We start from the raw sequence: 18,828 nt of genomic DNA, 5'->3' as shown, positions 1-18,828 counted from the left end.
AACCAATGAAGTGCGACACTTCATCAGACATGCTTTTTAGACTCTCCCCTCTCCCACCTGAGCCCTCTAGCGGGCCGAGCCCAGATGCAGCCGCATCACCTGCACCCTTAATGTCCGCCCCTGTTTAATATCATGAATATGATAAGCCCCTGTAAATTAAGACCACAACTGAGCACGGACTAAGACTTACTCATGAACAGAAATGACTCAAACCAAGTCAATATGAATGAGAGCCTTAAAAATAAGTTCAAGTTCTTGCAGGAAGTTACAGGAATTTATAGAGCTGTAAATTGATTATGACTCATCACAATTATTACTGTGCATGTGCATGCATGCATGCAGTGTTAAAATAATTAATTGCTCATCGGTTCCCTGAAGGCATGTTACTTTGTTTTGTTGGTCTTTTTTTAAACAAACCAAAGTTTACCAAACTTTCCATCCAGCGAGACCTGCTTTGAGATGATCTCTGTATGCTTCTATCTGAAGCTGTATTGCCAACACAAAGTGTGAAATATGAGCATTATAGCACAAATCTGACCTCGTCGTCGTACTACCACCCCAGCGTTTGCCCTCCCCCTTCCTTAGCAATTCTCACCCTGAATCATTTTCAGAGTAGTGTGAGGGCAAAGTCCGCCGTCTGGGGGTTTCCCCTTTCAACCCGTCGCCTGATAACAAGGGCCTGGGCAAATCTGACAGTGACATAAGCTTAGCCACACAGAGCCACATTAGTCAAATGCTCATTAGCGTTTTATGTCAGATGTGTCAGTCAATAGCAGAGAGACAACCCCCCTTTAGGTTAGCACCTTTGGAATTTTTGTGGTACTGATATGCACCTATGGAAGTTTATTAGCAGCAAAAGATCAACTCAAGATGTGATCTCTCGAGATGATCACTTGTTGGAGATGAAATTCATCCTTTTCAAAGAGAGGGGAGAGGGATGACACTGACACACAATCATTCCTTTCTCTCGTTTTTCTATCTGTCGGCAAAAGGGGGCGGAGGGGTGCTTCCCTGCTCTGTCAGGGCCAAGGCCTTTGGCAGTGTTACAGTTGGAGTCAAAGAGTAGAAGGGCAAGACAGAAGCACTCAGAAGCAGAAGAGAGCATTTGAAGAATATAATGCAAAAACAAGATAGAAATGGCACTGTAGCAGTCAGCAGAGACGTGAGGGCCACATGAATGCCGGGTGTGTCTGCAATTGGCCGAGTGGTTATTAAAGATGCAGAGGGTGATTTTGTCTATTGACCTCAACAAGTAATAGGGTTTACTTTCAGATTGCACGAATATTGCGTCAGATTTCTGACATAGTTGTTGTAGTTGTCACCAAATATGTCCATCTGGAACAGTATTTGGGATATGCAACCATTATAATCTTTGAACCCTTTGTGACAAAGCATATGAACCCCTACTCATGTTTATACTGAGATTTACGAGAGTGGTTTTATTAATTTCCGCATGGTCAATTTACCTAACAGGAAAAGAAAAACGTGGAATTCTAATGCTAAAAACTATGCTGATGCCAAATGTGCTTTTTATATCGTCCGTGACACCAGCATAGGCAAACCTGAGAAACATGTTCATTACATTTGACATTTTCCTTATTTAATTAAGCCACAGATTAGTTTAGAGAAGGCTAAATGTATTTGAATGAATGACATTGTTTCTCATTTCTCACTCTAAATGTTTTTCCTTTTGTGGCAGCAAATGGGAGAAGTCGGCACTAGGACCTGTGTAGGAAACAGAAGTAGGGAGGGTGCAGGATTGGGACTCTTGTTACTAAAGTTTTAGAACAAGCCATTTTCCATAGAGTGTGGGAGAGGGACAGACAGAGGTGAATGGCCACAGTTCTGGATGGACAGCTCTAAGATCACGAGAAGGACCTGACTTTGGCATCATTTTTTGAAGAGAGTGTGGTGGAATATAACAATACATACATTTTTCTGGAACTTTTCACTCACTGGGGATAGAAGGGGAAGGAGCATTAACAGTCTGGTGAGTTTTTCATTTTAAATATAAGCAAGTATGCTGTGAATCATGGACAGAGAAAAGAAAAGTTGCAGAGATGCTGGCTTTTAGACTCCCCAACACCTGTTATTAAGTAAAAACAGAGGCTCTGAATTGACAGTGTGTTCAGCATAAGTTTTCAGCTAATGAGAGAAACTTCAAAGCATACCAATTACTTGGGTCTCAGTCAACAAATTAGGTGGGATGATGAATTTCACCTTTTCAAATAATAAATCAGACACTCATATTTGTAATAAACAAAATAGGGACCTGGTTAGGAGAAGACTGAGTAAATGGCTTTCTCCAAACCTCAATTGGAAGCAGCTTAGTATACTGAAAACCCCTCAGACATCAGGTTACCTTCTTTCTCCCTCACCTTTTATTTTCTATCTATACGTCTCTCCCCCTTTCTGTTGCTCTCCGTCTCATTCTCTCTCTCTCTCCCTCTCTCTGTCTGTCTCTCTCTCTCTCTCTCTCTGCTCAAATTACACAACCCTTGAAGGGCTTGTAGATTGTGATGAGCTCCAATGTCCGATTTGAAATATGCTGTTGAGGTTCCCCCTCGTGCTTCTCTGGGTGGGGCCTAGCTGCAGACTCTAAGCTGGCTGTTGCCGTTTATACCTTGACAGGTATACTGCATGTATTTTTCCCCCATCTGCTTGCGTTCAAGTGTGTGTGTGTTGAAGCACGACCTCATGCCTGCCACTCCTTCCAGCCAGGGAATTCCTTTTCTGACTTTGACAGGAAAGGAATTTTATAAAAATTCTAAGGTATTGAGGCTCAGTTAAACACAAGAACGCATCATTTTGTTGACTTGCATTTAAAAGCTTTACATCTCAATATACTCGTATAATGACAATAAAAGCATTCAATTCAATTCACTGTCATTAAAGCCACAGAGAATAACTTTTTGCCATTTTTTAAACATTTCTAAACAAATTTGAGAATTACCTTTGTCAGTGTCCACAACCCAGTAACTCAGATGCATTTGGTCTCCAAGTACATGAAAGTCTTTCACGTCAACATATCAAAATAGAATGAATGATCCACACTTTCTCTCCCAACACAGGCGTCATCTGAACCCTCCAAAGATCCAACAGAAACATTGAAATCTAGTCAAACTCTTTCCAGAACAGCAGCTGTGGTTACTGCTGCAAAGGGGGACTATCTTTCTCTTGCTTCAATTTTCTCATACGTGTGGTCTGGCTTTATGCGAGACATGTGAGAAAAATATGACAAAAATATGCAGCAGAGTGTAAACTGATATTGCCTAGTATGAGAAGTAAGAGAAACATAATAAAGTAAATCTAAAATAGTGTAATGACAAATGAAAGAAATATATTTGGTTTCTATTAACAAAGTAATAATGTCCATGTTATAAGTTTATTCAGTGTATTTTAATTGGTGCCATCCGCTCTTAATGCTTGCTACTGCAGATAAAAGCTAAAAGCTTTGACTTTTTCATTGATCTCTGACTTGAACCATTGTTCCTGTTTCCTTTAGACCAATTCTTAAACCTAAACTGCAGTAAACAAATAAAAAAACAGGTGTGAATGCAAGGCAGATGGACAGTTTTCCAGTGCAGACAAAGATGTCTATGATTATTCACGACCAACTCAGGTTTCTTTTGAAACTGACTCACAGTTTAGGCTTGCATTGAAGAGGCTAGGAGGGTTGCCTAAAAATAAAATGAAACAACAACAACAACAATAATATATCAATTAGAAAGTTTGAGTTTTCGGGTCTTTTAGAAGGCCACTTCAATTTTGACTCTACTTTCACCTGTGCAGTAAATGTCCGATATCACCCGAGATGCTTCTTAATGAGCGGCCATTTATCTGCCAATTTTAAAAAGCAGAAAGGATGGAATGCCACTGAAAAACCTGTAAGCAGCAGGCATGGGAGTGATGCTTGCTCAGTGACTGTAGGTGTGCACATGATTGAGAATGCAGGCAGCTAGCTGGGATGTTTTCAAGTTTCTTTGTGACACTGAACAGCATAAGGTGCTGAAAATGAACAACAACAGCAAAGATTTCTACGTGTGTTTGATATTCATTTTAATGGCTTAATAAATCATTTGATTTTTTTGTGCATTTCTCTCATCTTCATACATTATTGATACAAATTGATCATTTTTAGAGTTTAGTTGGTAGTATAATAAAAAGACCCCAGTACTTAAAATAATGAAAATGCAAGTTTAGTAGTAGAAATGCATTTGAACATGGCCATAGTAGTAATGACCTTATAACTGTGTCTTTTATTTAAAGCACTATGGCGACACTCGCAGTCATGTAAAATTTTGTATTGATTTAGAACAGTGATCGTAATTATTTTTACTGAATACTAGATCTGGATGAAGTAGTCTAACAACTGGCAAGCAGTGGCACAAGATGGTTTTACATCTGGGAGAGTGCCAGTTGCATGTGAAACACGCATCAAATCACATGTTATGTGATTACTTTTTTCTTGCAGTCAGTATATACCCATTCATGGGGCACATCAATGATGATCAGATGTAAGAGAGACATTTTCATCTCAGGTGATTTTTTATTGAGGTAAAACACTCATATATTCACATTCACATTAGTTGGAATGACCTGTAAACCATTAATGCTTTGTGTCTATTGTATGAATGACTTGTTACAACTACCCAAACAATCTGTCCTTTTCTTAAACCCAGTTTGACAAACCTGCGAATTGGTTGCAAGTAAATTATTCCAACTTGTCAGCATGATTTTTCCAGAGTGCTGACAACTTAAATCACGTTGTTATTTTTTGCACCATGCTGCTTTCAACCACACTCTCTCTATCCTCACTGTTTCCTTAACAGCCGCACTGGCTACCAAAACAACATCTTCTGTTTAAATTGCCTCAAGCATTTTGAAGTGATCCAGTCTGAGGCATGAAAATGCATTCCTACAAAGAGCATTTAAAGAAATATATAAACAACTAGTAACTAAAGAACTCTGGAAAAAAAATCCCACGGCCCTCTATGTATCAGAAAAATATCAACCAATAGGAAGAAATACAATAGGATAAAAATCATTAAAAATGAGGCAATGCTGGATCAGATAGATTATTTTTCTCTTGAACTTCATTTCCTTTTCTGGTCTTTTTGCTTGGTGTGATTATTTGTGTTACCGGTAGTATTGCCTGTTGTCCTTTGTTATACCATGCTTGTCTGATTATCCTGTAAAATTTACGTCAATGTACATCTAAAAAAAATGTGTGTGGGCTCTGAACATATGGTGTAAGGTAAACCATTTGAGGTGTTCTAACTGTGATCAGCGGAGAGGTTACAGGTCAGAGTTCGACTTCAGGGTTACACTATTTGTTGGTGGAGAGAAACTGAGATCTGGAGGTCGGTGAGAGCAAGACGCAAGCAATCATTTCTGTCACTGCCTCCTTTATAAACTTCTCAACTTTTTTTCTCCTTTGTATTGGACCAAAGTATCATGGAATATGCTGTTTTCTTGTGCCATTTGTTGTTCACCCAGGCCAAGATCAAAATATTTCAGTTACTGTATTTCCCACAATGAATGAGTTAGCATGTTGCACTGTCATTAACTTTTAACCATTAAATACATTTTTAAACGTCATCGTCATCCTCAGTTTTCAATCTTGGGCTGTTAAATACGCTATATTTACCATATTATTGTTGGGATTTAACTTCAGATGCTGGATTCTAGTATTAATAACTGTTTCGTATCAAGTAAAAATACTTAATTTTGAAAAAATGTGAAAAAGTTTGTCATATTTTTTAAGTTAATGCCATCAACCCATCTTAGTTGAGATTTTATGTTTTTTTTATTCTGCGTTAATGCACTGCATCTTGCAAATTCTTTTTAGTGGCCATCTGTGTTTCACTACTTTTATAAACACATCATGGGATAATTTGAGGTTGCTACACAAATGGGAAGATAAACTATGGCTCAAAATGGCATTGTAACTAGGAAAACATGCAAATAGCATGAACAGAACCAGTTGTGAATAATATAAGATGAAAAAAAAACGGGATAAAACAGAGAGAGTGAATCAATAAAATCAAAAACAATAGCAGGGAAATGAAATAAAATCATTCATGTTCATTGACAAAATGAGCCACAGATGTGAATGCTTAGGCTCTGATTGGTTGGTTGGAGAATGAGGGTGAATAAGTTGCGCAGACAGAAAAATATTGTTTAAACTTTGAATTGTAAACTTAGCGATCAAGTCCGCAAACAGAAAATCACAATGCTAACGAGAATAAATACGTCAGTTTCAAGATCACAACAATAGAAAAAAATATTTGGACCCATATGTTACCCATATAAACCTGATTTCCCAGCTCTAAAAAAATCTGTGTATTCATGAGAAACCACTAATTGTAGTGTACAGATTTGCATTCAACAATTCTGATGGCTATGACAGATGCAATATATATTTGCCTGTTGTGCCTCTTTCTTTTTTTTTTAAGTATTCACCTAGGCACATGTGTTCTGCGCCTGTTTTGAGAGTTGACCACCAAACATGGAATCTGTTGATTCCTCCCACGTCTGCGGTGTGACCGTAAATCGGCTAATTGGTGTAGAAATTTGAAATTATTCCAACTAAATTACACTGTTGTAGTCCAACTATGCTATTCCGTTTTCAAATGTTTCTCTGAAGTGCTGTTGACATCCTCACGTAGATGGCATATCACCTATTTCTTGTTTGGACACAAAATTGACTTGCTGCTACCAGGACCCAAGCATTTTTTTGTTTTGTCTAAAGCTGTGAAACATTTACATTAAAACAATTTATTTTTGAGGTGGCATGGTGGAACAATGGTTAGCACATCCACCAAGAGAGAGGGATATCGAGGTTTCAATCCCTGGTGGATTCCCACCCATGCCTACATGGGTTTTCTTCATTCTAAGAAAAATGCTTGGTGGTTGATTGGACACTCTAAATAGTGGCCAAGTATGAGTGTGTGCATGCATGGTTGCTAATCTCTTTGGCTGGCAACCAATTCAGGGTGCCTGTTTTTGGCTGGGACAAGGGTACTCGGACGTTTGGTCGCCGGACTTTTGGTCGCCGGACGTTTGGTCGCCGGACTTTTGGTCGCCGGACGTTTGGTCGCCGGACGTTTGGTCGCCCGGAAGGTTATTGATAATTACCATTTAAAATTGTTGCTCAAATTCCCTAAATACAAACTGCAAATTATTATTTAGTCATACTTAATGCCCTATTAATTATTAGGCTAAAGAAAAGCTCCAAATTTCCCGGACTTTTATTGTTTTTTGTTGGAGAACTTGTTAAGACAGTGACTGACGTAGCTTCTTAAAGGGACAACGCATGTACATACAAACTCTTATACACTCACACGTCCGCTCAGTGAAACTGCTCAGGGCCATTGTTGGCTTCGATTGATGCGTAGACCGTGTTGTTTTACTTTGTTTTGTCGCCGGACTTTTGGTCGCCGGACGTTTGGTCGCCGGGCGTTTGGTCGCCGGACGTTTGGTCGCCCGTTGTTTGGGTCCGGGCGACCAAACGTCCGCGACCAAACGTCCGCGACCAAACGTCCAGCAACCAAAAGTCCGGCGACCAAAAGTCCGGCGACCAAACGTCCGGTCACGGGGACAAGGAAGGAATATATAATTTATCAGTCACATTCTGAAGATTTTTTGGGGTTTGTTGGTGGTAGTAGCAGATGACATTTACATAATGTTATACTAGTCATCAGGGGAAAGTATGATCAATTGTAGACAGGAGAAAAGTGATTCTTGAGGAGTGCGGTCTATACATGTCTGTGACAAGTGTCTACATATGTGAGCATAAGTATGTTTGTTTTGGATACACATCAAACACACACACGCCTTAGCCCCAAGTCTCCTCGCACAAATGCAGCCGCACATCATTCACTTATTTGGATTATGTCAACCTGGAATACATACTAGGGTTGACAAGGAGTCATTGTCTCCTACACAACTGGAAATTAGTAAAGAATAGTTATTAGCTATAGGAAGTAGGTACTTTTGTACCCCTTGCTTGATTTCCACGGGTTTTTTAGAGGAAGACATTTTTGTCAGCTATATCCTCAGTGACGCCTCAACTCACATCAGTAAATATTAAACCATCTGTGCTTTAACTCCGGGTCATACTGGGAGCTTTACGTCTTTTGGGTGTAGATATGCTCACAAGCGAATATGGCATGCCGCGAACAGACGGAGTGCGGGCCTGGGAGGTCCCACTCAGACAGGTGGTTGGCATCAGTTTGAGGGGGAGCAAGACACAGTTACGGTTGGGGGTGTAGGAGATTAGGACCCAGCAGCGTGGAAGCAGGCGGGAAGAGATGACAGAACGATGTGGAGACCACACAGAAAAGAAAACGACCTGTCTTCAAGAAAAAGAGGCCGACTGTAGTCGAAAAAAAAAAGTGGAAGCAATAAAAACTGAATTGAAATCGAGAGTCATTACAAGGTGGTTTATTACCAAAGACCACAGAGGGCAAGGGGAGCCATGAAGAGAGACTACCCAATCATTCAGTTTGAACCTGTGAAAGATTTATTTGCACAGAAATCTCATGACTCCTAATAAACTCTAATAAAACAGCTATATTTTTCGTCCGACTCCGTACAAGTCCTACACGCAAACTTACAGGATATACCCCAAAGAATTTTCTTTGTTCCTGCAACCAGGTCAATAAAAAGAAGCAAGCTATTTGTTAACATGTGACATGAAAGTGAAGACAACAACTTTATCCACAAAAAAATTCTTAAATAACTATTGCCAAATAAGCAAATAAACTTCTGACTCTGCATGCAGTCTTTCCCTCCATATAAGTACCAATACATTATAATGTAACTTGATATGAGAGTCTGCACCTTGATTTGTTGTTATAAAAGACTTTCAAGTTTGTGTGCAATTCATTTCTATAAATGTAAATAAATATCCTCTGCTCTGCTTTATCTCTTCAATCAATCTGTACTCCCTTTAATTCCTCGTTACGTAGGAGAGTAAATATTCAAAGAAAGCCATGCATGCATACTTGCCGTAATGTATGACGCATAACATACCTATTTCATGCATGGGTCCCCTCCCCCGCTCCTTGCATCAGATGTCAGCACAGCGTAAGACAGGCGTCATGGAAAAAATGACGTGTCCCAAGATGCAGAAGGTGGTTTGGGATTAGTCTTCCTTGGTGCTGTTATTATGTCATTTTCCCCCAAAATGCGTTTTTAACAACACATAATATAGCTCTACAATAAATGGATTATATAAAACACCAAATAACTACTATTTGGAAACATGAATTAATCAAACTAAAAGGTGACATTGGGCATAAGGCCATGGATCGTGTACTCTGGTGTTGTCTTTTTTCGAAATTTCCAGGTAATCCTCGATTGAATCAGTGCCATAATATATACTCATAAATTTCCCGATTCAAGAGTTATTAAATTTTGCTAAACAGCAGGAACACACCCTCTGCACAGTATGACTGCTTATTGTAGGGGTTTTCCTTGTGTTCTTTTTTTTGTAATTTTCAGGAATTAATTCAAACCTGAAGCTGATTCAATTTTCCAGTGTCTATATTATGCCTATTAGACAGTCCAAACATGAGACCATAAGGAGCAATGAAAGAAAAAATCTGAGTGACACATTTGTGTTTAGTCATTAATCTTCATCTAAAAAAATTTGAGTGGTCAGATTCTAAAGTTGGCGGGTTTGCTCTCTGGGATTCCATGACTAAATATGCAACATATGCTGAAACAGCTTTAGTGGACCTTGCTGACAGGTGGAACAAAGATTTTGTTGTTAGATTAAATATAAGATAATGTGTCCCTAAGTACGATATTGCACATATATTTCTTAGTTTACAAATGTTCCTTTATCTGTTCATTGTCCACCCTCTGTTGCTTGTTGCCTCTCCCCATCCCTTGATATTTCTGACTCCTTCCTCTCCCTCTTCTTCATTCTCTGGGTCTCAAGGAGAAGCTGGCTTTATACTGAAACACTCAAATTCTAATCAGCAAGGGGGAGTCATATTGGAAGATTTAATACTTGTCTTGAGCAGATCCTTCGATGTGAAGGTCGGAAGAAAACAAAAAGTCTGGAAAACGCGTTAAGCATTGTACTCCAATGAGTGCTGTTCTGGTACTGGGCGAGTCATCAGGAAGTGGGATAGGCTTGGCTCCGACAAGTGGATGATGAAGCATAGAAGGCCTCATTAGCACGGTGATGGTGTTTCGAATGAGGTTTTGGTTCACGGCCAGCATAACCTCTCATGTCTGGATTCTCTTTACGATGCAAAACAGAAGTCAAGTTTATTATAGGGATATAAAACAAGTTGAGAGATTATTTTCAATAATGTGTCATCGCATTCAGAGCATGATGAATTTATACTGAGCCTGTTGTTATGCAAGAAAGCCTACAATTCAATTTGTCTGCAATAAACAAAGCCATATTATATAAGGGCATACTACGTTATTTATCAAAGAAATATGTTACCTGGGAAAGATGCAAAACCTGGAACAGGCATGAAAATGGGTATAACAGCTGCAACTGAATCAGAGTTGTTAACAGTGAACTACAGGTTTAGAATATACAATCATGGAAGCAAAATTCATTAGTGGAATTACATAAAGTGCTTTTCAAGGAATCTATTTCATTTTAAATGAAATTCAGCAAACTAATCAGCTACATTAAATAATGCATCATTAAGGTAAGCGCAAGCTTCCTTTATGAGTACTTCAAACTGCTGTGTTTTTCTGCCAGGTAGGGAGAGAGCTGCAGTTAAATATTTCTGCTACCTAGAATGTTGTCTGGCCCCACAAAAGTTGTGTTGAGTCCTTGCCGAGTGCTCCTAATTGACTGACTTTAAACTCATGGGCTCCATATCTTATTTCAGTACTGTACAGTATACAACTAAAGTATGTTTGACCAAATGATCTTTTGGTCAACACATCGGCATCCGAGATGAACATGTACGTGGCGAAGTATGCTGTTGAATGTTTGCGCTGTCTGCAATGAATTGAGAACAAATCCCATATGAACAGGATTTTTTTCTTCACCTGGGCACGAAGTCAAGTGTAACATACGATTGTTTGTAACAACAAAATGAAAAAGCATTGAGGTCAGGGAACCTCCTTGTTGTTCTGTTTTGATGAAGATTTTGCATTTTAGGCTTGTTTTCCGCATTTCACATGTAATCATAATCAATTTAGAAGTCGACGTGAAATTGCATTAATGTAGATGATGATGATCATGTGGGATTTTGGCAGAACTTTAATCCATTTAAAATTTCTTAAGCAATAGCCTTTTTTTCCCGTGGATGTGTTGGAAATCAGATCTAAATGGATATTTGAAACCTCCAATTACGGGATATATGATTTTTTCCCCCCCCAACACTAAACATCAAAAGAAAAAATAGCGAGTGTTGGGATTCAGATCTACATCGATATCTGAAACGTCTAAGTAATGCATAAATTAAGCTATATTGTTTTGTTGATTAAAATATTATTGCGCTTTACTGGGGTCTTGGTTAAAAGTCTGACAGGGTTCAGCTGTCAGAAAATGAATGGAAGGTCACTGGGGGGAAAAAGCAAACTTTTTTATCTCATTAAAGTCACAAGTGTGTTAGAAACTATTGCAGCTGACTGCAGGTGAGGGGTAGGGTGCATCCTGGACTGCTCATTTGCAGGCCACATATGGTCAAGTAAACAACCATTGGCTTGACCTATAATAAACGTGTAAAATGTCAGTGTAAAATGAATATTTTTATTTGATTTGGGAATGGAGGAATAAGCCCGACTCTGAGAAAAGGATAAGCCTGCCAACTATGCGGTGGAAGCACTAACCACTAGCATATTTCATTTGTTGTAAAATTTTAAAATACTAATATACCAGAAAAATCCACAAGATTGAGCCCAGTGCTTTGTTTTTATTAAGGCATTGGTTCCCAGGAACACAAAAGTTTGATATGTTTGATACATTTTATTAAAATGTTAACAGATTTGCTGCTCCAGGAGGTGTCGGTTTAGGAATTTGAACATTATGATCTCGTGTCTCCTTATAAATATGATTGCATTTTGTGTTTGTTTGTGACCTGGTTTCAGTTTGATTTCCAAGTCACTTTTCAATTGGCGAAAATACCAGTTGAAAGGCAATCACTTTATCTGCAAAATGTGGCCTGGGGTCATTTTTCATCATTCATGTACTGTATCTGTCTATTTCAGTTGCTACACGCCCACTCATCTTGGGGAATGCAATTGTGGCTGTGTAGATGCCGAAAGCCTTGTATAGCTAGAGGAATAAATAGTTTGAATAGTATAGAGCGAACAAGCCAACTGGCCGCTGCCAAGCCACGCAGTTAGATGATATAAAAGCAACCACGTCTTGTAGTTTAGACAGTAATTCAACTGCAATTATAAAATTGAAAGTAAAAGCGGGATAAACATTGGAGTTGTTAATGTTGCAATAAGCACGAAATATTAATACTGTGATTGAATGTTGAAGGGATTAAATGATGAAATCAAAGGTAAATCTTTTCCATATTTCTATATTCAACATTTTGACGTAATCAGAGTGCAGCTTTTTTAAAAGGAGCGACAAGAAACGTGATATGTGGTAGCAATAGTATGAACCAACACAGAGTGGGAAAAAGCAGTGAACTAAATACAAAAAGAAAACATAATAATAATAAAAAATAAATAAACTGAAAGGCCTTTGTTTGAATTATGTTGAATTATATTTCATCTTTAATTTATCACTTTTTCCAAATGGTAATAATCCTAAAAAAAAAAATACTGGGAGATTTTTGCTTAATATTGCATTGATGCACCAGATGTTGCATGACATCAGTTTGAATAATAAGAACCATATGGGCGACTTGTATTAATGTGGCATTAATTTCAAAGAGGTGACTTGTCTAAACATTTCTCATTTTCTTCCCATCAAAGAGAGATTTCTAATACAGTTCGGAATTCAGTTTGGTTTAGACATACAAGGTCAATTCCTCCTCATTGTCCCATAACGCAAACGTGTGGATGTCATTCATATTCACCCCAAAATGAATATTAATTGGTCTTCGATATCCACGACTGATGGAAAGATTTAGAGTCCCAGAGGGTGTGGATGTGAAAGCGGGTGTGTCGATCGGACAATCATCACCCAAATAATAATTTCCTGTGGAAGACAGACGGAGGAAGTGCCTTGAACTCGTTTGACGAGAGACGCGGCGAAAACATTTGACTTCCTCTCCATTTCCTCGCTCTATTGCCACGACTGTCAGCCTCACTTTCACGCCGTCTGATTATCTGGGGCTGCTGTCGGCACCCACCGACGTGAGGTATGTTTGCTCGTGTAAGCTGTTGACAAGCTTCTTTAGAACTGTTCAATGCGACAGTTTATTTCATCATGCTCTTGACCACCAACACATTCAGACATTTTGCCGGATGCAAAAGTCAAACAAGCGGCGAACCAACAAACCAAATGCAAATTGGTGATCATCACCTCATTCCACACAGTCAGGATGTGTCAATGTAGGCCAAGTAATTTGTTCCTTATTGAATATTTTCGCAGGTCGTGAACAAGCAGCAACGTGACTGTAGGCCCATATTACGTCTTCTGTTATGCATTGTTTTGATAAAAACGCGATGAAAGGAAATATCTGTTGATGAGGGTCTTGGTGAGTCACAGCAAGCAAATGGTCCTGATTTACAGTAAGAGAGAAGGGACAGAAAGTCATAAACATCCTCTATGGTGCCAATTTAGACCATACAAGGTATGACTCATAAAAGCCATATTGTATAACTCCTTTGTTTATGCTGGGCTATATTAATGTAATGTGAAGCATCGTGGGGTGGTCACTGGTGAAATGTTTTCAAATTTGTTTATGGAGAACCTTTGTTATAAGTGGAATGGTACATGGGAGCAAGACTATTTGGTGTCCATCTTTAGACCATTACCAAAACAGACTCGCAGACCATTCTGTCTCACCTTGATTAGCTGCACATGATGATATTGTGATGTTGAATGTGGGAAAAAAATTCATTCAATGGACCATTCGGAGTTGTTTTCGGTTCCAGATGTATTTAGTATACATACATTGTGGTTGAAACATTACCCTTTAAAAATCACAGTAAGCAAACTATTTCCACAGTGAAACTGTTTGGTTTCAATAAACAATAAAACCAAGCACGCAGCATCGGGAGCACGGCCAAACTCCCGTTCCGGAAATCTTAAAACCTCAGGAGCATCTTACGAGGTTGTTTATGCAGGTGTGGTGGGCGATTCAGCATTTGTTATGATGTCCTTACTTCGTCTTTGTGTTTCAGAGTGACTGAAACAGCCCAATGATGGGGTGAGGAATTAATCCTCTAAATCAGGGGTGAGCTCAAAAGCACACTGACCCCTGTGCTCCCACAGCAGCATTTGAGATAACTCCAATGGCTTTAAACACAAGCCACATATTTTTACCATTACAGGTCTCTTGGCTCACCGTGGATTTTTTCTTTTTTTCTTTTTGTCGGAGGGAGCTACACGTCAGCCTGGATCAATCAACCAATTGCATGTTTGGACCAGCTCCATTTTTGCCTCCATTGTGTTAAAGCCAAAACAGTGGTAGCTCAAAAAATACTCATATTATACATATTTGGAAGTAGGGAAATATTCATTGCAGTAATAAAGACTACATCTCTTTTGGTCTGTTTTTTAGAACTGGTATTTGGCATGTGTGCCTTGGAAAACATTCCAATTTACCATAATTCATCCTAAAAACAGATCTCTGTTCAACAATCTTTGCCGGCGGCTTATAGTGACATGAACAAAATAAATACGTCATGGATAAATACAATTCGTTCCAGGACTTTTATACTTTGGTTGTATGCAGGGGTGTTTTCTGCAATGTACAATGTTGAGATGCACAGGGTGGAATTTATCAAACAATGCTCCTTTCCAAATGAAAAACTTTATATGAAGCGGTTCTCTTTTGGCTTCATGAAATATAAATACTAATGTCATTTGTATAGGGTTTTTGTGCCCCCTTGTGTAAAAGAAACGCAAGACAGTTTGAAGGGAACTATTGGAAAAATTATCCTCTTATCTCATTTTCTTAACTGCTTTATCCTCATTAGGGTCGCGGGGGGTGCTGGAGCCAATCCCAGCTGACTCCGGGCCAGAGGTGGGGGACACCCTGAATTGGTGGCCAGCCCATCGCAGGGCACAAGGAGACAAACAAACATTCACGCTCACAATCATACCTAGGGGAAATTTAGAGTGTCCAATAAGCCTATCATACATGTTTTGGGAATCTGGAGTACCCGGAGGAAACCCACACAAGCCCGTGGCGAACATGGAAACTCCACACAAGTGGACCAACCTGGACTTGAACCCAGGATCCCAGAGCTGTGAGGCCGAGGGGCTAACCACTCGCCCCACAGGGCCGCGGAAAAATTATTGGAAATGGAAAATGAGGGTCAGTGGGTGATTCTAGGACCATCAAGAAGCACATATTTTTTCAGATTTTAGATACTGTATGTGATTTGGCTCAATAAATGTTAATAAACAATCTTTCATGGTCGATTTTTGTTCAACATTATGAAAAAGAAATATTTTTTAAATAATAAGTATGCAGATCAAAGCCTGACAATGATGCTCTGTGAAGGTGATCTTCATTTGAATGACTAGTCTGTTGAGATCCAGTCAGCCCTTCAACAAATCAAAAATCAAAACTAAGGATTTTTTTAATGAAAGAACAGTTTTGTGCACTGTGCTTATTTCACACCAGAGAGAGTGTAATGTATCTCATGTGATGGGCCTGAGTGCATTTGTGAAAACTGATGAAGCAAAGTATGAGATAACGAGCATTCTAATGCATGACAAGGGTAAACTCTACAAAGGCAAAAAGTCTCTTCTCTGTATGTGAAGTGAGAAGTCAAGTGTAAAGAAAATACAGTAACCCTGATATGTTAATCTCCAACTACAATCTATCCTAAAATATTTACTCACTTGTGATTCTTTTTACGACAATGGCATACCAGCTTTGACAAGTGTGTTGTTTATTGTTTGTTTTCGTGGATAGAGCCACAGAAACTTAAAATATTTGTGATCTTCATATACTGTCAAGTCTGTACTACTTGCCTGAGATGAAAAATATGTCCCATCTTCAATAGGTCACAGTGGGCTAAATTAGCATCAATACTTTTGAGACTTTACAAATTATTTAATATTCGGAAGCCTAAATTATGAATTGTAAATGTGTGTTTGGTTTTCTTCTTAATAGTTTCTGCGTGTCGCGGAGCTGTGGTTCGGGGGGGTCCAGATGGCAGGCATGAGGGGGCCGGCCTGCACTTGAGAGAGAGAGAGAGAGAGTCCACTGTGGGCTCCCACTTTAACTGGACTTATTCCACAGGTGCGTCTTTTTGGGGGTGAAAATGGTGTTTGCTTGGTTGGACTGCCAAAAACAGAGTAGTATGTATATGTTTTCCATTTCCTAACATGCAACAAAAAATAAAAATAAAAAAAACATTACACTACTACTATGTTACCCCATATACTGAGTGTCTAAAGAAGAATACAGGCCTCAGGGGCTAAATTGCCAAGCAAACAAAATAAATATTGAAACATGCTCGCTGATTTTAGAGGAAAGTCATGTCAAATGGAAAATGGTAAACTTGAATAAAGAAATAGGAGTAAGGCAAAGTTGACACCTGTGGATGTTAGCAGCAATTGAATCCCCATTTGAAACTGCTCAGGGGCACAACTTGAGCTGCGCCCCCATTCAAACATCTCAACTTAACCAGCCAGTGAGTGTGGAATAGCTATGTGATGTCTAAAACGGCACACACACACACACAAAAATCAAATAAAATGTTACCCTTGGGGATACAATTAAAATACGTACTATACCAGTCAGTGTCAGTCAGCACTTCATATTTATATAGTCCGATCACGGTTGGAAAAAAATTGTGGAGAAACATGTCGAGTAGCCTTACATTGAATTGAGCAATGTTTAGAAAAATGTTTAATCTACTGCATTGTTCTCAGGACGTGTGCCCATGAGGTCGTCACCACTGGTCCTGGTCCTCCTGATTGGCGCCCAGGCTGTACTGAACATGGGAGGTGGACTGGCCCAGTTTGCCGGGAAAGCCAACCACAAAGCGGGACAACAGACGAAAGCCAATCACCAAATCGGACAGCAGCGCCAGACAGCCTTGCTGACAGCTGATGTTCACAGGACCAGCCACCACAGGACCAAGCGGCGTCACCGGGAAGCCGCGCACATACCTGACCCCTCCGTAGCTGTGGTTGACCCCAAGCTTTTTTCCAAGAGACGGTACCGTTCCTCACCGAGGGTTGTCTTCAGTGAAGTACTGCCCTCACACGACGCCCTGGAGGGCGAGGGCTATGACATTGAAGGAGTGCGGGGGATTCGAGTGAAGCGCAGAGCAGGGTTGCACAACATGCACAGAGGAGAGTACTCGGTGTGCGACAGCATTAACACCTGGGTGGGCAACATGACCCGGGCCACAGACATCGCTGGGAATGAAGTGACCGTGCTGCCCAACGTCACAATCAACAATGTGGTGAAGAAGCAATTCTTCTATGAGACCACCTGCCGGACCCCAACGCGAAGGGCCACGGGATTAGTAAAGGGAGGAAAGACGGGGGGGCGAGGTGGCAAACAGGGCTCCAAAGCGGGCAATTCGGGCTGTCTCGGCATTGACAGTCGCCACTGGAACTCCTATTGCACCAACACACACATATTTGTGAGTGCCCTCACTAGCTTCAAAGAACGGACAGCTTGGCGTTTCATACGCATCAACGCGGCATGCGTGTGCGTACTCAGCAGGAAGTCTTGGGCGGGCCGGCTGGGACACTGACTGGGTGGGGTTGGCCCTGGCCTACCCAGCTATTAACCGAGCCTACAAATTTTACCTGAACGACCACTACGTCTTTATTGCCAATACTGTATTCCTAGTCCCCACCCTCACACTTACACACAAATACACATGGGTACAGACAGGGCTTCTTCGTTTCAGCCCCGTGGCCCCCCTGCCCCTCACCCTACCTCAGCCCAAAAAGTCCTAATAGGGACTGCATGTTATATTTATGGGTTTTACAGTAAAGTATGAAATTATACAGTATATGTATGTGAGTGTGTGTGTGTGTATATACACACTTAAAATGAACAGCTGTTGTTGTTTTGTTGTTGTTGTCCTTAATGTTATTTATTCAACACATCTGTCCTTGCCTGGTTTGTTTTGTCAGTTTTAAATATGCACATTCAGAATTTTCACATGAATGATGGATAAAAGAAAATGACCAATTCAACAGTTTTTTTATTGGCTTTATGTGCTCCTTTTTCACTCCGATAATCAGGTTACTGTTTCATTGTCCTCAATCCATCCTTCGTGTTGAACTCTTGACCTCACTATATAAGAGCAAGACCAGACCAAGACCCTTTTAATTTGAGAACGAGAGAAGACCATCTGACCGGCGACCGAGTGAAGACCGGGACTTTGGGGAGTTACAACCAAAATAACACCAAGACTTTCCAAATAGGGTCTCAACCAAGAGAGGTACAACACTGTACTTATTTCTAGAGGGTACACCTGTAAAACGATGAAGTGATGCAAATCGAATCAATTAGAATCACTGTGCACAAAGATGAGGACTTGTCTCACTTGAGTACTTTTAGAATCTGTTACCATTAATTCAATAAACAAAGCAATTAGCTCATCACAAGAGTATAAGAGCCAGCAGAGGGCATATGCATCAATTGAAACAGAGTATCTAGATGAATTCTTCTAAGTTTTATCACGAAAGCAAAATTGAAAGTTGGCCAGAAGTCCCGATTGTTCTAT

At 39.9% G+C, this 18,828-nt stretch overlaps 1 protein-coding gene across 1 annotated transcript; it reads left to right on the top strand.

The window, feature by feature from the left end:
• The first annotated feature begins 1,833 nt into the window (after positions 1 to 1,833).
• Positions 1,834 to 17,844, top strand: ngfa (nerve growth factor a (beta polypeptide)). Its single transcript, XM_077608308.1, has 3 exons — positions 1,834 to 1,990; positions 16,245 to 16,373; positions 17,009 to 17,844. The coding sequence occupies exon 3, from the start codon at positions 17,020 to 17,022 to the stop codon at positions 17,842 to 17,844; it is 825 nt and encodes a 274-aa protein (XP_077464434.1). The 5' UTR covers positions 1,834 to 1,990; positions 16,245 to 16,373; positions 17,009 to 17,019.
• Positions 17,845 to 18,828: the final 984 nt, after the last annotated feature.

The sequence above is a fragment of the Stigmatopora argus genome, chromosome 1 (genome assembly GCF_051989625.1).
Source record: "Stigmatopora argus isolate UIUO_Sarg chromosome 1, RoL_Sarg_1.0, whole genome shotgun sequence".
NCBI lineage: Eukaryota > Metazoa > Chordata > Actinopteri > Syngnathiformes > Syngnathidae > Stigmatopora > Stigmatopora argus.
This window is presented reverse-complemented; position numbering and strand designations above follow the sequence as displayed.